The 20,650-nt window shown below is 39.4% G+C and overlaps 1 protein-coding gene across 2 annotated transcripts; it reads left to right on the top strand.

Annotated features, from left to right (window-relative positions):
• Positions 1-2,618: 2,618 nt before the first annotated feature.
• Positions 2,619-17,542, top strand: Pits (Protein interacting with Ttk69 and Sin3A). 2 transcript variants are annotated; one of them, XM_033337695.2, is made up of 5 exons: positions 2,619-4,073; positions 11,660-11,868; positions 12,175-12,361; positions 12,668-12,912; positions 13,008-17,542. In XM_033337695.2, the coding sequence occupies exons 1-5, from the start codon at positions 3,362-3,364 to the stop codon at positions 13,146-13,148; spliced, it is 1,494 nt and encodes a 497-aa protein (XP_033193586.1). In that variant the 5' UTR covers positions 2,619-3,361; the 3' UTR covers positions 13,149-17,542. The 2 variants fall into 2 exon arrangements, with proteins under 2 accessions (XP_033193586.1, XP_033193587.1); XM_033337696.2 differs by having other exon boundaries at positions 2,627-4,073; positions 11,660-11,811.
• The last annotated feature ends 3,108 nt before the right edge of the window (positions 17,543-20,650 follow it).

Here is a 20,650-nt window from a genome sequence, read left to right as displayed (position 1 = left end):
GCAAAGCATCCGGATACTTTAGTCGATTTTATAGTAACAGTATGTGAATTTTAGCAAAACGTACAAATTAATATCAAATAGGATAATCGGTTGACTCATAATCTACCATATCGATACGTACAATTTCATTTGTTTTATTATCAAAATTGTTGTTACGTAGGAGAATTTATTAGTGCTGATAGCTCGTAACTCGCGACTCGTTAAATTTCGCTGATAATATTGGTTCGACCGTGCCGATCGAGTTGCAATAGTAGAAACTAATATACCTTCGAACGAAACTATGCGGTCATTCATTTTTTCTCCGTTTCAGCTCGCACGAATTGTATAACGTTGCCGGTAAAATTTTTTCTCTGACTGCATCGCTGCATCTAAGCTTTGCGTTACGAAGTCATGTCGTACTATGATGTCAGAGTGATGTCATTTCTTTGTAGATACTCGATATTTGTACATTGTGTAAAACTGTGCGGCGAATATTATAAATAATTTACAATTGCGTTTCTTTTTTTAAACTCGTCGCAACGGAATAAATATGCATCTGCGCGCATGCATAATCATGCCGCTTGTATTCCTTGTATCGTGTTAAAAACGTTAGGAACACTTTTTAGAATAGTCGAAGCAAGCTAATGAAAACGCCTATGTATAAACAGCCCGGTGTTCGTTAGTTAGAAATTTGGAGAATTTTCACCAGTGTCTGGTTATTTTTGACTTATGCGCACACGTGAAACGTTACTTCCACAGATTACGTGATTTTTTATCGCGTTTTAACAGCGCAAGATATAAAATCGATTTCACCATCGCGTACGATGTTACAGATGACGAAAAGATACATACTATCGCGCGAGTGATACGGTAACCACATAATTTAATATTTCGATAAGGTGATACTATCTTATCGTGGCTTTCTTTTTTCTTTTCTTTTATCGTTTTTCAAGGGGATTAATTTTTCTATTTAAGTTGCCAAGGTATTACAAAATACGGCATAATATCTCTACTATCGGTACGATCAATAAAATTAAAAGTGGTGAGAAAGAGTTCAACGACATGGATTTATCAGCGGTGATCTGTAGAGGATAATCTGAGGTTTCATCACGCGCAGTTCGTCGCGCTGTAACGACAGCAACGCAGTCAATAACCAAACTATCTACTCTAGATGCCAAGCCTCCTGTGACCGTTATCTCGTATTCCCTTATCGCGAAAAGCCCGATAAAATGGCACGCCATTATGCGATCATTGGATTCGTATTATGGTATGAATAGCCATTGTTTATATCGTTTGGCTTAAGCAATTTCGTTTAATTGCATCTGAACATTGCAATTCATACGCTTCGTCAACGAATCAAAATCGTTGATCAACAACGATTACGATAAAGAAGATAAAATTGGTGAATGGCGGCGTTAAGATTGCCACGAAAAAAAAACGAGAGAATCGTGTCTACGATATCTCGTACAATTGCTTTCGAACGGAATCTTTTAAATCGTCAGTTTGTTATGTAAAAGATTAGCAAGGCGATTGTAAAATAAAAGTGAAAAGTTATCGGTTGAATAGGTTTGAAAATTAGTTTGCGAAATATCCTATAAATATACTGTTTAGTATAAATCAAAATATATAATGCATAAATTAATATGGAAAATGTAACACAGTTCGATCGTTTGCATAATGCAAAAGGAAAGCAAACTGAGAAGATTAACGTAATTGGAATCTGCAGCGACAACTTGTCGAGAATGAAAAAGGCGTGTTTTTAAATTCTAATTATTACGTAACGGTAGGTATAACGTAATGCTAATTATGTTATAAATATATAGCCGACTGCTTAGAACTGTATACACACTAGAGTCAGTTGTGAGGTAGTAACTAGCATTGCTATACGTGTTTGTGCGTTATACTGTCTCAGTTAAGTACATTAACAAACATCGAGCACAATTAGAGCGTAATCGGATTTTAGATTCCAGTTCATATTCTGTTAATTAAACCAACAAGGACGATATACGGTTGTATTTCTTAGTAGGCACCATTTTACCAGGCGAACTAAAAATCCAGATACCACATGCAGATTAGAATGGGTGGAGCCCTTTTCAATTTTTCTACGTGCACGTACATGTACATACGTGCGTATATATGTATATATGTGTATATATATATATATATATATGTATAATACAGCAAAAGATCGCGTCGCGAACTCGAATTAAAAACAGTAACAAAAGTAACCTGCAGGAGGTATCCAGCCGGCTGAATAATCGTCGGTTTAATCCGCCAATAAATTATAAGATCCCATCCATATTCAGTAAAATCGAAGAGTAGTTCGTTAACAGCATTTTCTCGAGTGTAAAGTGGACCTCTCGTTGCGAAGAGTGGGTACGGAGCGCGAGTGCGCGCGCGTGTTATCGTCATCTTTTTTTCCTCGGTTCTCTCTTCCCTCTCTGTCTCACTTACTCTATGTTCGCATTCGAGTCCCGGTCGCTGACTACGTGTCCCCTAGGGCAGGCAGCCGGTACGCATGCGCAGCTTCGCGATTATGACGTCATGCACCATGACGCCACAACGCCCGATTGGCGGAGCGCGTCGTAGCCGCCGTTGTGTCGTCGTCGTCGCGTTGTCGGACAGAGGTGTGCGGAGAGGCGAAGCGGGGCCGAGGAAAAGGCAGGGACCGGCGAGGGGGGAAGAGAGCGACACCCGTAGCTCCGCTTTACCGCCGCATTCTCGAGCGTTCGTCTCCTCGTACGGCAACCAGGCGAGCGAGAGCACGTCGTCGTGTCGCGCGCATACCATTATTTCGTGTCTCGTGTTCAACCTAGAATACGGTTTCTATTGTATACATATCGTACGTTCGCGCATCGGTGCTAATGGCGGTTAGTTGTTAGTCGGCTTTCGATTTACCACGAGAGTAAGTCGGTGGTAAAAATATCTGGCGTCCGAGTAACGTGTTCTTCTTTTTCTCAGCTCCGCCTTTACGGCGCGTCGCTCACTTCGGGCGTTGTTAATACGCGCTCGCTGAATTCCCGGCGTAATAACCGACAAACAATATCGGGCATCGTTTTCTCGTCGCGACTCGATCCATGTAGTTTTACGAAACCGAAGTGGAAAGGAAACGTGAAAGACGCGGTGGGAGTATAATTCAGTGATTTCTCTGCGAGTGAAGTTGATTTTTGACCTAGTGTTTATATGCGGTGACTAGCGCAATCTCTCATGCCAAATATGCTATAAAACCAATACTTTGTGCGTCTCGATAGTGCGTGAGAGATACATAAAAAAGAAAGAAAAAGAAACAGGATAGTAGACGTGATAAAGTGGATGTGAGTGATACGTTTTGGTACGTTGTGACGACTCGGCGGAGTACTCGCGGACGAAGAATTCGAGCAAAATGATGGGAAAGAGAACGCAGTGCTACTTGTGCGATCTGCCCAGGATGCCCTGGGCGATGATCACCGAATTTTCGGAACCCGTATGCCGCGGTTGCGTGAATTACGAGGGTGCCGACAGGATAGATGCAGTATTGGAATCGGCCAAGCAAATGAAAAAGGCACACGGATTCCACGAAGCCAGATCCTCCACATCGAAAACATATAGAGCAACTGGACACACCGAACACAACGGCGGTGCTAATTTGGATGTTCTACCGATACAGAATACCGGACAGAATCATTCGAGGCATCACAATATCGCCGGTTACTCGCAGCTTCATCATCGAAATTCTATCACAGAATTTAACTCGGGGTCGTCGAGACAGCAAATTTCTCGGCAACACGAGGAAACTCATGAGATAGCGAATGGCATGAGGAGTAATAACGTGAGAATCCCGAACGCCCACCTAGCCGCGGTGGCGCATCACGTGAACCTCAGCCACAACAGAGGCATCGCACAGCTCAAGCGAAGTATTTCCACTATCGACGAGGACGAGCACGCAGAGAAGAGGCTCACGTTGGAGGAGCAACATTCGGTCAGGCCGCCATTGACCAGAGGCGATTCTCTGCCAGCTGTAAGCCTTGCCGTCAGTTACGTGCAGGATAGAAGCAAGGAGAAGCATCCTGTGAGAGCGCCCAGTTTCGATACTGCCACTACATTTAAGACCAATGGTGAGTTACACGCGGAAGAAACGATCTGGCTGCTCGTGTTATGGACGCGTTTCCGCTTTCAAATTTGCTAGTCTCTTCGCCATCCTCGATTTCGACCAAGAATTATTTATGGCTGCAATGTTTATTTTTATAGAAGTTATATAGTTACTCTTATTAGGCATAGATATATTGTTTTACGAGGAATTAGATATTTTGGAAGACAGATGAAATATTCTACCCAGTAATGTTGTTGATATTTATAACCATCGAAGATGCATGTAACGTTATTTTAACCGGGCATCCCGATATTACGCCTCAATTGGTATCGTTCTGTTGTAATTGACCCACAAGACTTTAGGATCAGTTGCTTCATCTCAGAATACTTCGCTCTAATTTCTATTGCATATTTTACGTCATAAAGACCATTAATAACGTTTATCGTGTAAAATTGAAGATATAAAAATCAAAATTAAATACTGCAAAACTAAATATAATAACCAAACTTAAAACTAATCTCCGTTTCCTATCGTCCAATAACACCAATTGCCGGTTATGTTGAAATTAAGGTATTGGATTTTCTTCCATTTTGAAGCAGATGGTTTTTCTTGGTTGCTCTTATCGGCTGGTAGTAAAAATAGGTAAACGTTTGGTCGTGCGCGTGGCCATCTGGCACGGGAAAGGAACCGCGTGTATGAGTTAAAAGACACAGCCTTTGGGCTTCGGGGAATCATCCGCGCCGCAGTAAAAGGATGATACATCTCCCTTCTCTCTCTTCCTCCCACTATAAATCGGACGCGCGTTGCCTTGCGGCCTCCGAGTCAGCGCGCGTTTTTCTCTCTTCGTCTTTCCTTCGGCCAGTTCCTTCATTCTGGACGAACGGCAGTCGTCCAAACGCGTATAAAGGAGACGTACGTTGAGCACGTGATGGGACGACCAAAAGATACACCGAGTTGCCGTGCCGTACCGTGCCGTGACGTCCAATCGGATGACGTCACTCAGTATATTTAGATACAATGAATGAGTCCGTTGTTGCTCAATACAAATCTCATCGACCGTCGCAAACATTTTACAAATGTAATTTCGCTCCTGGATCGTAACCAGTCAGATATGACCAATCTCTTTAAAAAAATGTTGACCACAGACCGTCAACGTAACCTTCTATTTTATGGAATAAACATGTATATCCGTGGTGGGCGGGTAGAACAATGTACATAAGATTTATTAGTCTCGCAGACAACTATTTATAATGTTTAGTGCAATGTAAGATCAGGATTAGGTTTTCGAATGGTAAAGAAGTGAAACTGACTTGTACTAAAAGTATAAAGAAAACACCAACAATGTGGGATATTATAATATTAGCGTATTCCGTTTTTACCAGAATTTCACTTTATATTATTCTTTTGTCCGAGATACATTTTCGAACTGTACCGAATATTATACACATAGAAGGTACAATTTTTGTGCAAAAATCGTTTCTTTTTCCTGTTGAAGTGCCGCGTCGCTACAATACTTTCAAAAACCGGTTCAACTTGTACGCGATATATTTTACCTTTTTTCGCGACTGCACCGCGAAGGTAACTGTAGCGTGGCCCCCTTTTTTCTTGCGCTCCTTTCCGTCGTACGTGGCTCATTGACGAGGCGGGTTGACGATGCTCGAGCCCGAGGTTCGCGTTTGCTGCGCCCGTACGTAGTACGTATGTATACCTACGTACAGCCGGGGTGACCTTGGTCATCGACCGTTATTTCGACACTGGCCACTTTCTAATTCGACCTTAACGCGCGTGTGTGTTTACGGTTATCGAGTGGTGGTTCGCTGCAGTTACCGAGGGAGGCCATCTGTCTTGTCGCCTCGCTCTTCGCTATAAATATTTCCTGGAAAATTTTCACCATTTCTCTTACGCCGAACAAAAGTTTAGTATCGTTCTCGTCGTTTCCTGAAACGATAGTGATTTATCGTTGCTTCAGCTAAGAAATAGAGATGAACAACTCGGATCCAACATTATTCTTGCTTATTAATTTCTTACTAGAAAAATGCCACTTTGATCGCTATTCGTTGAAACGTCCACGGTAAATTGTAATTTAACACAAATATACTTATTATATTCAAAAGGATGATCGTAAGATATATATATCTGATTTTATCCGATGAGTAATAGATAATAGCAAAGAATCGGTAGCGTAATGGATCAGTATCAGTGCCGTTATCAAACTTCAACAATTTCCTCCATTACCGATCTTGAAACGCTTGTTACCAGTTGAGTTAAAATTAAATTAGCGATTAACGGTCGTTATGGCGCCCTAAAACGGATTGGAAAACTGAAGAAACCGTTCGAACAAATCTAACGCTTTCTAAGAACCGTCTTACATAAAATAACCATAAGAAATACTTGAATCGAACGATCTGGACTAGATATACTAGGAGTCGAGGAAACACGTAAATTGCTGTCCGTAAATAACCTTGCAGAGGATTTGGATTAGTAGCGAAAGATAAAAATCTGGTTTACTGTTTGTCGATATTTGTAAATATTTGAATTGCCGCCTAAATGGATTCGGACCTATGCGTGAAACTATATAAAATTCCGAGCGATAACGACGGATATTCCGACGACTTACTTCTGTTTCCCGATCTTATCTAATCCTTTTTTTGTCCTTAGTAGTAGCGTTTCCGTTGGGAAGATAGGGTTCCCGTTTACGTACGCATGTTTCGATAAAAATAGATTAGCCGCTGGCAAAGATTAGAGTCTGGAAATAAACATGGATTTTGAGAAAATTTTTGTAAAATAGAAAACCAGCCTTCCTACTTGTTTTCATTTTTATATCGTAAAAAGTACTTTTTATGACCTTAGTAGAGGTTAGATTAAGTTGTTATTAATTTACTTTTAGAGTTTAAATGTCTCTTTCGAAGTTAATTCCGGTACTTTTTCAAATTATTTTTACGTAACTGTAAATTTATTGCAAATAATTTATTTTTGTATATAGCTAATACTGAAATTCGTTTTTAAGTACATATAGGAAGTTGCTATATTTTAGTTATTTTCGTAACTAAATATCGCAAGACGTGACAAACATTATAATATCATTCTCGTGTGCCCTTATCATATTAAAACAGTCGAGTCGGTATAATCCTACTGGCAATTATCTGACCGCTCGTGTGATATTTTCTCTCTCTAGTTATTTAAATTTATTGCTTATTTCACTCTATGTATGCCCGTTACGTTCTCTCCAGTCACTCTGTGCGCCTCTTCAAAGAGAGTTAACGTACATTAAGCACTGCTATTCTCTTTAACGAAGAATGAACGCGTAAAATTTCATAGATATATCCGACAAAGAAATGACTTATATCAAATAAACAACAGCCTACCTGTGCAATTAGACTTCTGATTTAATATATATTTTTATTTCGTTTCGAACTTCCTAACCTCTCAATTGATAAAAACGAATTAGCTCTTCACTTGAAAGAATTATTCCGTTTTAAGAATTCATTCATTTACTTATATTCGTGTAAATTACTATCTTCAACATTTCACGAGTATATTTATATTGACAATTTTAAGATTACCAAGATTAATAAAATAAAACAGTTGATAGGTTAGTATCGTTATCGTTCGCCGGTTTTTAGAACGATATCACGTCCCGAAAAATAGTTATCGATTTTTCTCGTCGTTCGATGAGTCGTTTTAGAATATACGCGTAGCCACGTATGCGTTCATACGGGAGAGAGAGATGGATGAGAAATGACAGGCTGTCAGCAACGGTAGTAACCGAGTAACGAGAGCAGCAAGCTTCAACCGTGTTTCGCAATGATCGCCACGGTTCGCGGTTCTCGACTATGCTCGATCGATCGCGTACAGATAGAGACATGTATACATCGACTCCGTCCTACGTCACTGGACGGGTATCGCGTTCGTGTGCACGTCTCTTCTCGCCATGCCATATACAAGGTGTTGCAAAACGCCTTACAGAACTTTAGTCTGATACGATACGAGAATATATCTCTGTTAGAAAGCTTATACATATCGATAAAGACGTTATAGCTATCTATTTGGCGTATTACGATTTAACAGTACGGTTTTTATCGTTACTTTGCGTAAATAACAAAATAAATAAATACATATTTGATTTTATTTGTACTCTCTTACCACGTAATTTCCGTAGTTTACATAGCACGTAGTAAGGTCATGTGTTATTCAAATAATTAAATATTTCGACCAGTTGCAAAGCTAAACCGCATTGTTTTTCTCGTTTCACGGCCGATTCATCAAGGTTAATTTGAAGTTAATAGAAAACATAACCTAAAGCTGTGTTCTCACTGGAGCAACAATGAGAAACTTTTTGTTTCCTGTTATTGCTGCACATTTTAAACAATACTTACTTCATAAATACTTACTACTACTTGTAAAAACATTTGGTCCACGCTGAAGTAACGTGATCAACAGAATTTAGGTTGTTTCGATTTTAAACACATTTTTTCTTAAAAACAAGTACACACCGAAAGAAAATTTTTGTTTCTTATTTTTCCTTGATCTTTTGTCTGAATCGATCTGAACGGTAACAAGCAACAGTAATTTTTATTATTGGCAACAGAAACAATATGATGGAACAAGAAGAAACATTGAACGACAAATAGCAACATTTTCAAGGAACATGGAACGTTAACACAAAGTAGCAAATTATTATTTCAGTGAGGACGCAGCTTTAAAATAAACATTTCGGGACACTCTGTAGAGAGACGTTAGCCGTAAATGCGCGCATTGACGGCGTCAACGACGCGCTGGGAGGGTCATACTTTCGAAACAAGGCCACTATAGTCGACCGGTTAGCTGCGATATACAAAGCACAGAGTGTGACTAAGCCGGCCGCCTACGTGCATCATGCGATGTCTGTTACAAAACCGCGCATGCGTTTTTCTCGGGTCGGTCGCCCCTCTTGCTTCTCCTTATTCCGTGACCATCGTTCTCTTTCGTTTCCTCCGGTACAGCAGGAATCATCGCTGCTACGTTTCTTCGATTCAAGAGATAGATAGAGAGCGGAGACGCGCCAACGGACCTCGCTTCTATCAGAGTCGTCACGGAAAAGTACCGGTCACACATCTTCTCGATGGCAGACCACGCTCTTGTCGAGATCTCGGTGACTCGTATTCCTGTTTCTCTTCTGTGGTGGGGGTAGATACGTGCGGATGCTGCGTTCCACTGGAATATACAGGATTGCCGGTGGATATACTCGACTGAGATATCGCGTGTCACGGTCCTCCGTAGAACGTGACGAAACGATGCTTCTTTCTTAATATCGATCCGTTCGCTTATCTACTCGTACCAGGGGGAATGCGTTTCTTCGTATGTGGGTTCGGAAACGCGTAAACATCTTGCCAAGAAAAATAACGAGACACGCGATAACCGAGAAGTAGCACGTTGTCGGGAGAATTTCGTTGCGTAGCGCGGTTCTTGATAACATCGTACGTGGAACGGCAGAGTAAAGTTGTGAGATTGTCGCCGTTTTGAAATTGCCTTATTCGTGGAAGCCTATGGATTCTAAGTACGAATAATCAGTGTTGGATAAAGAAATTCCTTTCGCTTGCATTTTTCTGTATTTTATTTTCGCGGAGTTATTCATACGAAATACATATTCATATAAATATCAACCGTATAAAAAATTTCTAATAATTATATTTTTTGAGAATTAACAATTTTGTACGGGTAATATTTGTATCAATTTTATACACATATACTCTATAGTACCATAAACGATGTATGTTTAAAAACAGAACGTATTTATGCTACAACCTAGTGTATATTATTGCGCTTTGCTAATATATATTACGAGTGTCAACAGCAGTAGATAGGAGCGCCATCAAACAAAGTATATCCAGTGGAGAATATGTTTGTCTTTTGTTTGTTGACCTTTCTTAACGTATAATCGATTAAGTAAAAGAAGAACGTACTTTTAAATAAGGGAACGGATCGTATTTTCCTGAAATATTAAATTAACTATCGGTATGCGTGCTTGTTATTTTGAGCAACATATTTATGAACATTGACAATGTAAAATAGCATTGTGATACCACGCGGTAATTCCTAACCTAGAATCTTTTTTATTAATTGATATTATTTTAATATTATTTCAATGTTTCGGTCGCTACCCAAAATTAATACCCAAAATTATTTTTAAAATAAAGAAATATTTTGCTGAAACATTTTTAATTATAGCAATAATACCGTAAGAAAACATAGTAGATTGAATTCATAAAAACTTCAATTATTCCATGCGTTTATCTCTTAATTGATATGTCATCTTTATTTTGAAATCGTTTTTTTTTTCGTTATTTAAATCTCAATCCGTATGTAATTATAATCTAATTACTTCATATAATAATTCTACAAAGATAATAATAAGGATAGATTTTTAGATAACAATTAAAGTAATAATGATTAAAATATACTTATTTTTTAATCGATGTATTGAAAATTCGAAAGTTAATTATTATATAGACATTTTGAAATATTTCTTATTCTAGTTGAATTACAATTTTGCAGTTATATCGGTATTTGCGTTTGTATTTTGGAATAATATTAATACAAGTAAAAGTAATTACTATAACATATATTTCATAAAAATTTCAAGCATTTTCTACTTTTATCGTCGAACGATGTATTGAAAATTCGAAGGCCAACGAGTATATGATATACAGTATCAATGTAATCGTACAGTCATATCTATACTATAGATAAACCGTACAGGTAACACGCGTATCGCGTGTTAATGGTTTTATCGTTGAAAGTGACCTAAGAATGGTATAGAAACGGTTCGTAAACAATATCAAAATGCGTAACCTCGCGATCTGTCCTGTAAACTGTAAGTGGTATTATATCGAGGTACGAGAACGCTCGATATTCCTCGGTGTAGCAGCAACAATCGCGCGCTCATGAAAGCAAATAAGTCACGAAAAGCACTTCGTATACAGCTGGCGACACAGATGGCACGTCTTGTATGTGTCGTTCGGTAGACGATCTCTCGTGGAATATCAATTTCACGCTAACGTTCGACTTAACCTATTGGACTTAACGGACAGCAGCTGTTTCGATTTGGTTGTAGACGGTTGGAAATCGGTCGAATATCCGTGTGTCACTATTGTCAGTCTATTTATAAAGATCCAGGAACGAGGCTTGTCTGCCCTCGATGCGACCAACGAATGACAAAAGTATACTCGTTTCAATTAGCATAATCACACGACGTTGTCCGTGCTGCTCTATGTAGAGGGGAAAGGATATCTATTTCTGTCTTCCAATGATCCATCGAAGTCTGCTCTTTTTATATGACGATGCTTCTAGGTTATGTTAGATAATTTATTTCGCGCGAAATTATATATTTTCGACAATTGACAATCATTCAGTTAGGTTAAGTTTAATAACATAGAATAGAAAGTGTTATTAATGTCTCCGTTCTTATACGACGATGCTTATAGGTTATCTCGAATAATCTGAATTATTTCGAACGAAATTTCTTTTTTCCGCGTTCAGCAATCGCTTGGTCGCGTTAATTTTAACGATACGCATAGAATAGATTGTGTTATATAGTGATAGCAAAAATGTTAAAGATTAATCGAATTTCAGGGGCGTACGTCGGTCCGTCTATCCCATTGGCACCGGCAAATGTGGCGGCAAACGGTGGAGGGTCTCCTCTTCGCCCGCGAACGAGCCCTCCACCACCGCCGCCACCGGCGCAAGAAGCCTCCAACGATAATCCACAGACGAATCACCACCAGGTAATCAAGCTCCAAATGTTAACGACCGCGTGCGAATACATCTATGAGGATAACAATGTTCGTCTAAGGATTCATTATTCTTTGCTATTTATACGTTTAACTCTCAACTGACATCGTTGGGTCACGAGATGATTACAACATTTTTGGTTAGGTTATTTGAATTTTCGATTTTAATTGCTTTAATTTGTACTTCATTTCTCACACTATCATATAAAATACTGTATACAAGTTGCAATGAAGCGTAGGCTAAAATTAAGTAACTTAACCTAAAATCTTGTTGGTCATCTACGATCTAACAATACCATTTGGAGGTTATATGTTGCTCTATCCGATATGTATATTGAAAGGAATGTTGCGTTTTAGGGTTCGACAAATGGTCCGTCACCTATGGCTGCGCTCATGTCTGTCGCTGACAACTTAGCGTCGCCAGAATCAGTGCCACAGCCACCGAATAATCCGAGTCCAACCAGTAGAAGTCCACCGACCACGGCCACGAACGCTCAGCAACGCAGTGCTTCCAGAGGATCGCAGCATAGCCCGAACAGTTCAGGTAATTATGTCTGTTTCCTTTTTTTCTTTCTTTTCTTTTTTTTCGTTTAAATCCTCAACTAGTATTTGTGGTGGTAGTATACGTTATATTTTACGCATCGCGAATCACCAATGATATTTATTTCGTACGATGTACAAATTAAAATGATGTACTTCAAAGTTAGATAATTGAAGTTAAATCTAATCTAAACTATGTGTTCGTCTACGATCCAATTGTACAAGTTGAGGGTTAAATGCCAATTACTATCGCGCATAAAATTGGTAGAAATACGTTAAATTAAATTGCGTGCGTACTAATTGATTACAGGATCCTCGGGTAGGAGATCCAATGGTTCAAGGCACGTGTCGTCGACGACTGTGACAACGTCGTCAGAAGGAGCAGTTGCCCAAGTCGCCGGAGCCGAACAAGTATCAGCACCGATATTAAAATGCACCCTGTGTCAAGAACGCCTCGAGGACACGCATTTTGTTCAGTGTCCCAGCGTGCCACACCACAAATTCTGTTTCCCTTGCAGCCGAGAAAGCATAAAGAGACAGGGTGCTGGCTCGGAGGTGGGTTTCCGACTGAAACATCTATTCTGCATCTAGAACGAACGATCGTCGTTCAATGCAACGACCTAATTTCACGTTAATTTCAATTGTTTCAGGTTTATTGCCCAAGCGGAGAGAAATGTCCACTGGCGAACAGCCAAGTGCCATGGGCGTTTATGCAAGGCGAGATAGCCACTATCTTGGGCGACGATACCACAGGCTCTGGGCTTAAAGTAAAGAAAGAGAGAGAAACCTAAAGATTCTCACGCTGTTTTAAAAACGGGGCTCAAATTTTGCACCCTCTTTGACGAGGGTTAATCATGGTGGAACCGTGAAGGTTCAACCAAAAAATACTTTTTGGTAACGGTGATGATACATGTTTGGCGACGATATTGCCAACATTATTCGATTCGAGCCAAAGACGTTGTCGGTGTAAATTGGAATTAATAATGAAGTTGTTGTCGGGGAAAGTGGACGATTTTTTTCAGCGGCGCGTTTCGCTGGGTGTTCTGTTCACCGAGACAACCGATTGTTTCGATCGATCGTTCGTTCGTCGATCGATTGTTTTTGACTGGTCTTGAGAAGAAGTCTTTGGCAATTTTTGACACGTTGGCGTCGGTCCTGCGCACGTGTATATATGGGATTATCATAGAACGGTTAATGCGCGAGGAAATAAAAAGAAACAGACGTGGCTTTTGTCGAATATGTACGAATAAACGTTAAAAGAAAACGCGAGAGAGATTTTGTGTCCGGTTTGGGTTTGTACTTAGACTCGATCGCCTTTCTTTATTATTTCTTGTGTCGCGAATGTTCTCGCGTTTTTTGAAACACTATACATACAGAGACGTTTTACACGCCGCACGCGCACGCGTGCTCGCGCGCGCGCGCGCACACACACACACACACACACGCACACACACACAATCTAAACACTTACATATATATACATAAAGTGCATTATGGTAACACAACACGGTACCATTAAAGTCAGGCGGTTGTATTGTACTTTATTTTTATTCACGCTATCGCGTGATCGCGGATTAACCCAAGTCGGGAGTATCGCACTTCGGTGTTCTGAAACTTATCGGACAAGTTCCCGATCGGTCGTCTTTTTCTAATCTTTTATTTGTATACTCTTTCTATTACTACACACTCATTGTATGATAGAAGAAAAGAAAAAAACATTGCGGACATATTTAGACCCAGCGTACGGGTTTTCTGTACATTATGTATATGTGTACATACCACGTTATTAATAAAACTTATGGATTAAAGGAGTAACCAGTTTTAAATGTACAAAAGAAGGAAAACTTACATTCGTTTTGCGTGTTATTCTATTAAATTATTTTTCTTTTTTGTTTCTCTTTTTCTTTCTTCTCGAATCATTTATAAGGAAACAAGAACCGTACGTTCAAACCATTGTAGGACGTTCGAGCGCATTTCGTTCGATTTTCCTCGTCATTTTCTCTTTTCCTTTTCGTTCTTTCTCGTTTTTGCGAAAAAACAAGATCGCCAATTCTCTTTGTAAGACTCGTCTGGTGGTATCCGAAATAAGAAAACACACGAGAGAGGAGGGACACGTCGTTCTTATCCAGTCATTCATTAAAAGAAAAACAAAACAAAAAAAAACACAAAAAAAAGAAAAACGTAAAAACCAAAAAAAAAAGACGAATCGGTATCCGATTGTGTAACGTCCACTTTCGCCTTTAGTTAATCGCTAGACTTTAAGTGAGAGGGCCTTTTGGTTTTTCATTTTGCCAATGAAAAAGGTGATGCCCGTCAAATAGGAACCATACACTCGCTATTGTCTCTAAAAACGTAAAAAAGAATTAAAAAAAAAAAAACGAAAAAAGTAAATAAATAAGTAACGAGAAACAAAGAAAGCGAAGAAAGTGGAATGGAAAGAAACGAAACGAGAAACTGAAAGATATATAATGCAAGCATACGTTGTTCCCTTGTTCGAGGAACCTCTCGCGACTTTTGTCCGCTCGAAGCGAGACGGTCCCTCGGACGCGAACACATACGGCTCCTTTTTGTATATATTTGTACAAAACGGATTTGGCACAATAAGCGAAGAACGGAGCGGCGAAATCGCGCGAAATCGGAAACAATCGTGCGTTCGCGTGGCTCAAGTTCTATCCAGAGACCGATGCACGCTTCGTACTCTGTTGTTGGGACTCTGATTTCCCGCGGGACTTGAGCAACACAATCGTTTCTGTTGGTCAACGGCGCTCTTTTTTTCGAATTACATGTTGCTTCGACGCGGTGATCGCGATCGAAGCAGCTAAGTGTAGAGGCTATCTGCGTTAGCGTAAGCGAATTTATTGTACCGGAGTGCAAAATTGACAAGAGAGTGCGAAAGGATGAGTGACGACGAGATACCGCGGAAAAGAGCAAAAGATGGATCGATCCTTTCGCTACGATATACCTTTGGAACTTTAATGTATTGACAATTTTTTGGTATACAGATCCGAGCAACTTTCGTCGACTCTCCGTAGCGTATTGGATCGTCCTTTGTATCGAACTAACTTCTTTTTATATTATTCTTGGCTTTGGGCAAATTTGGAATAATTCTAAAGTACTTGTCGACGTCTGTCACCATAAAATACTGTAAGTTGTTGCGATGGTTATTTCACTTGTTTCGTACGAAGTGTTTTCGACAAACTAATTACACGTTGAGAAATGAAAATAAATACGACGTTTAGAAGTAGAACTATGGGAGTTTAGTAGTCGTAAAAGTATAAGAGAAAGTAGAAACGATTCTGTACCGTAGAGGATTTCTGTATACGCTTTCGGCAAATTATAATTCGATGGTTGAAAGGCTTATCGTAGCGAAAGGTTTAAGAGAAAAATGGAAAGACTACTATAGGAGCGGAGAATGCAAGCGAACGAGAAGGGAGGAGTCGACATTGAAAAGAGCACAATTGATCGTAGCAATACTTACAGAGGCTGTACATGATATTTTTTAGTCCGAGGCAGGTAGTTCCTACCTTCGATATCAAAGTTGATCGAAGCGCTCGTTCGAAAAAGAAAAAAAAAACCAAGGGTTTATTATACGATGTACCCCGATTTTTGCAAAAATGAGAAAATGTTCATAGAAAACGAAAGAGGATAACTGGCAAAAAAAAAAAGTAAAAAAGAAAAAAAAAGAGAAGGCTCGCTATAAAAGAAAAGACACAGTTGTTCACGCAGATACGACCTCCTGTTGTTGTTGTTGTATTCCGTTCGTTTCTCCTCGTATTCCGCGATTTTGCGAACCGTCTTTTACTCTCTTTCTGTCCGAGCGATGTAATATTTTTTTCCACGTCACATTTGGCGGACTGAAAATTACGGTGATGCGAAGAACGACTACCGATCGCGATAATCTTACGAAGATATATCGTGTACGTATTTTGTTCGTAAAAGATCATTTTAAACAGTTTCGATATTTGTATAATATAACCTATAAGTTAACCGAGCGTTAAAATTTGTAATTTCTTGATTGAAAACGTTAAACGAGAGAAATGAAACGAGCGGTTTTGTTAAGAGATTTAAGGCAGACAAGCAGACTAGAATTTAGACAATTTTCACTTACATCGCTATAACTCTCAGCCCGCTATTTGTAGAAGAATCGATTTGTTACGAGTTAACCCGAGAGAGCCTTTATCCTCTCGATGCATCGATACGATAAGTATCATTGGTCGTCGAAATCGGTCGTCCAAGCGGCGATCGTTTGCTCTTTTTGCTGTCCGTTTTGCTGTCTTTCGCATTGTTCGCGCGCGATCGTTTTTCTCAAACGCTTGCTCAATTTCCGATTACTATTTTTGGACGACGTTTTGCGGAACAAACGAAGAATATCGGTTGAAAATAATCGACGTACGAATCCGTTTATTGTTCCCTCAGGCAGTGTGTGTGTATGCGTTGATCTTTAAGCGAATATAGCAAAGGTTTAACCTTACTTTTCTCCTCTTCTTTTTCTTCCTTTTTTTTTTTTTTTTATTCTGTTAATTTTTATTTTATACCGTGTCAGTCGGCCACACGAGCGAAATTGGAAATGCACAAAGGAAACGATCGTTTCGTTGCAGCAACAATAATATTAATAATGACTGTTTACGCTAATCTTGGATAATTATATAGAGTATAGAAATCCGCCCCTTTTGCCTGTCGCATTTTGCATTCGTCCAATTTCATTGTCGACGACCAAAAAGAAAAGCCAGCAACTTTCTCGTCAGACGTCGTTTTTGCCCATTTTTCCTTTCTTATTCCGAGCGAAACCAAGATGCATGAAGAACGCGCAATCTTCGTTCCAGAGACGAATCAAAGAAAGAAAAATAATGTATTATATATATATTGTACGAATCATTACGAGCAGAGTGTGTTTTTCTCACAGCTGTACCTTGTTCGTTCCGTTTTTGATTTCTTTCCTTTTTTTCTGTTTTTTTTTTTTTGTTTTTTTTTCTTTTTTCTATCGATTATTCTCTCTCTCATGATAGCTACACAGCAGAAGTACACAGGAAAGCGGAAGTAACGAAATAATACGTCGAATAGCAATTGTAGTAGTGGATAATGAAATTTTCTAGTATACCATACCTCGAGGAACGCGTAAACACTATACTGTTTATCGTATGTATGCAACATGCAAAAGCAAAATATATGTGTTGATGTGTAACAATTGTGCGTCCTCTTTCCTACCATTCTTTCCAATTGTTTCTCGTCTATCGCATGTAAGCAAGCACTTACGGCTATAGTTTCCTTTCTAAAGCGAGTTTCTAAAGTTTCGCTTCTCCTCTCTAGAAGAATTCGATAAATCGAATTGTTCCTCCCTTACGATATATCGGAATTCTTTTTTCTTTTCTTTCTTTTGCCCGTAATTCGACATAGTTACGTAATCTACGACGTTGCCATACTCGTCTTTTTTCGCGTTTTTCTAATGGAAAAAGTATTCCAATTCGAAAAGGTTAACGATATTACGTACACCGTATAGGCGTTCGATATTTTTCCCGCGCAGTACGCTTGCTGCCGGCCGGAAGCGATGGAATCATAAGTTCCGGTACGGAGCGAACGGCCTCTGCGCAAAATTGACGCGGTATCGAGCGTATTGATCCGGTCGACACAGCCAAAGTGCATGCAACGTTGTAGCCCGGTCACAGAGAACAGTCGGCGGGGCCCTCCGCAGGCTTCGCAGGCAGGCAACGTTTCCTGAACTTTGAAAATCAATGCCAATGTTCAGCTGGTGCGATAGCTGGGCCAAAGAGAGAGAAAGAGCCTGTCTGTCCGTATGGGAGGAACGTAGACAGGAAGAAAACGGCAAAAGCAGCATATTGATCTGCCTTTAGCAGACGACTCGAATGCCAGCCACGCTTCACTGTCTGCGCAACCACAGAGACTCCGTACGCCTTAAAGCGGATAGACATCGCGTGGTTTAGCGTGGTTAATGCGTTCAACCGCTGATCGAATTTTCATTTATCTATGCCATGTATTCGGTGAGGAATTTTCATAGGGGATTTTCATCCTTATAACGCAATACGTGAATCGGTTTGACGAAAAGTATCGGTGTATATAGATCGAAACGACGAATCGCGAGCAACAAGGATTCTTTCATATTTCTGTCAAAGAGAAGCAATTTTACGCCCGACGACATAGGAAGATACAGCGTGCAGCAAAATTAACGCACGTATTTACAACGATTACAGATTATAACTGTTACGATGTATCATAATCGTATTATAACGATCGTGTTATATTCGCAAACAGACAAGTTACCGTATAGCTTCCATTTCCTTAGTTCTTTTCATGAAAGTATAAAATTAGAAGTCTGCAGTCCACTTACGAGTAATAGTAGTAACGTACATGCCTTGTAAACGAGACTGACAATTAACGAAGTAGGTAGCGTAGTTGGCTACCACTTACGGTGAAGCGAGTTCAAATCTCCTAAGGCAAGAAAGGAAAAGGCCCCTCCCGTTTACAACGGACAATGCTAGAAATTATGGTGTTTTATCGTTGTTGTATATTCGTCGAAGACCACACACAAAAAAAGAGAGAGATCATCGACGTTACATAATGCTGGACTATAGCGGTTCTGACAGTTTGCAAATCATTCAAATAAAAGATTAATTTAACCACACACAATACGAGACAATATACACATAGAAACAATATAGGATTTTTCCAAACGTAAAAAAGAGGAGTTGGGTGAAAAAAAGCCGAAAGAAAAATTATAAAAATTATTTTTGTAATTTTGAAAATTAAAGCACGTCTTGATCATTCTTTGCCAAAGCCGAAGACAACGCGTCTGTGATTTCGAACGCTTCGGGAACGTTTTGTTTAAATTCCATATAATTTTTAAAAGATCTGACAAATTTTATTATTTTTGTAAAATTATTCTCGGACTAGGTTCAGTCTTATTTTGGCCTGAGCGACAGCGAATATTTTTCTTACGTCGTGTTTAAATAAAAGTAACTTTTACTTTATACGAAGTCACGTACACTGAAAATAACGAGAACCGTCGTCCGACTGCCAAAGAACAATAACGCACGATCAATAATTACTGTCGAAGATTGCCTGTACAAGGTATCTTCCTTTGGGTAAACGAAACTTTATAAGCCAATTTCTGGTAATTTATTTTAATAGGATCTTTAGGGTGTTCGTATAAATCCAGCTCGATTAGGGTGGATCCTAGACCACGTGCCCTTTATAGTAAAAGCACAGACCCCTTATACGTGGCATGACAACTTTTATTACGCTGGAAGCAGCAATTTGTAACACTGTGGCAGTATAGTACACGAAAGTAACGATATTGCTTAGTAAGAATTAACTTAGAAGGTTAACGATCGTTAGCGATCATTATTGTTTCGTAACGTTATCATTATCGTAACGACCATTGCCGATGAAGAAAATAGCTGTCGAATAGTGAGCGTTTGTCGTATCGAATTAACGGTCGATATAACAAACTATTTTTTAAAAACGAGGAACGAAAAGTGTATGTTCTTCGACGTGAATTATCGACGAAAATTTCCTGGTTACAAAAGACAGGCTTCATCTGGAAGCCAATGTTTGTAAACGGATGCCAAAAGTAACAAATAAATAGAGAATTTACTTTCCATCCAACCTCTTTCTTCCTTACCACACATTGCTTATCAACTCCAATAATCTATAAAAAATTCTCTACAAAAGTTTCTTGTACGACAAACAATGTTCTTTAAATGTAATGGCCCCTTAGGGATGAAACTCAAAATTACACGATATTTTTAGCTTTCATCGATGAGAGAATGATCAGGACACGCTGTAATTTTCAAGATCAAAGAAGTAATTTTACTCGTTTATTTCAGTCTTCTTATTCCACTTCTTTTTTACCCGAAAACCATACGTCGCTTTTTGTTACAGTCGATAACGTAGGAAATGATAAACCATTTGAACGTTTAAGGGCTCGAAGGCAGGTTCTCTCGGTTATTCGATGGAGCTCAAATTTTGCACAAATTATCTCTCTGTTAATCGCAAACATCCCGAGCGATGGCGCGAAGGAAACCTTGAGCAAACTTTTGTCATCGAATCTGAATAATAAGAGTCATCGTAATACGCGGCGAATGCGTTGATTTTTCACGTTCGTGCGTATACCGTAATACTGAGAAAACGCGTGTACACGCAACATCGAAAAAATAACCAACGATTTCTTCCACCGCGAACGTGCTCGTGCCTTATATTATTCCTCCGTAATCGAATCTTTCATTCGCCATTACGTGTCTTATCCGACGAAGAAATTCGGACAGGTTTGGTGAAAGGC

The sequence above is a fragment of the Bombus vancouverensis genome, chromosome 5 (assembly GCF_051014615.1).
Source record: "Bombus vancouverensis nearcticus chromosome 5, iyBomVanc1_principal, whole genome shotgun sequence".
NCBI lineage: Eukaryota > Metazoa > Arthropoda > Insecta > Hymenoptera > Apidae > Bombus > Bombus vancouverensis.
Note: the sequence above shows the minus strand (reverse complement) of the source record. Positions and strands in the feature narration are given on the sequence as shown.

Coding starts and splice junctions, on each gene's coding strand:
- Pits (XM_033337695.2), top strand. CDS start 3,362: ATGATGGGAAAGAGAACGCAGTGCTACTTGTGCGATCTGCCCAGGATG. Junction 4,074..11,659: donor CACTACATTTAAGACCAATG/GTGAGTTACACG, acceptor ATCGAATTTCAG/GGGCGTACGTCGGTCCGTCT. Junction 12,913..13,007: donor GACAGGGTGCTGGCTCGGAG/GTGGGTTTCCGA, acceptor CAATTGTTTCAG/GTTTATTGCCCAAGCGGAGA.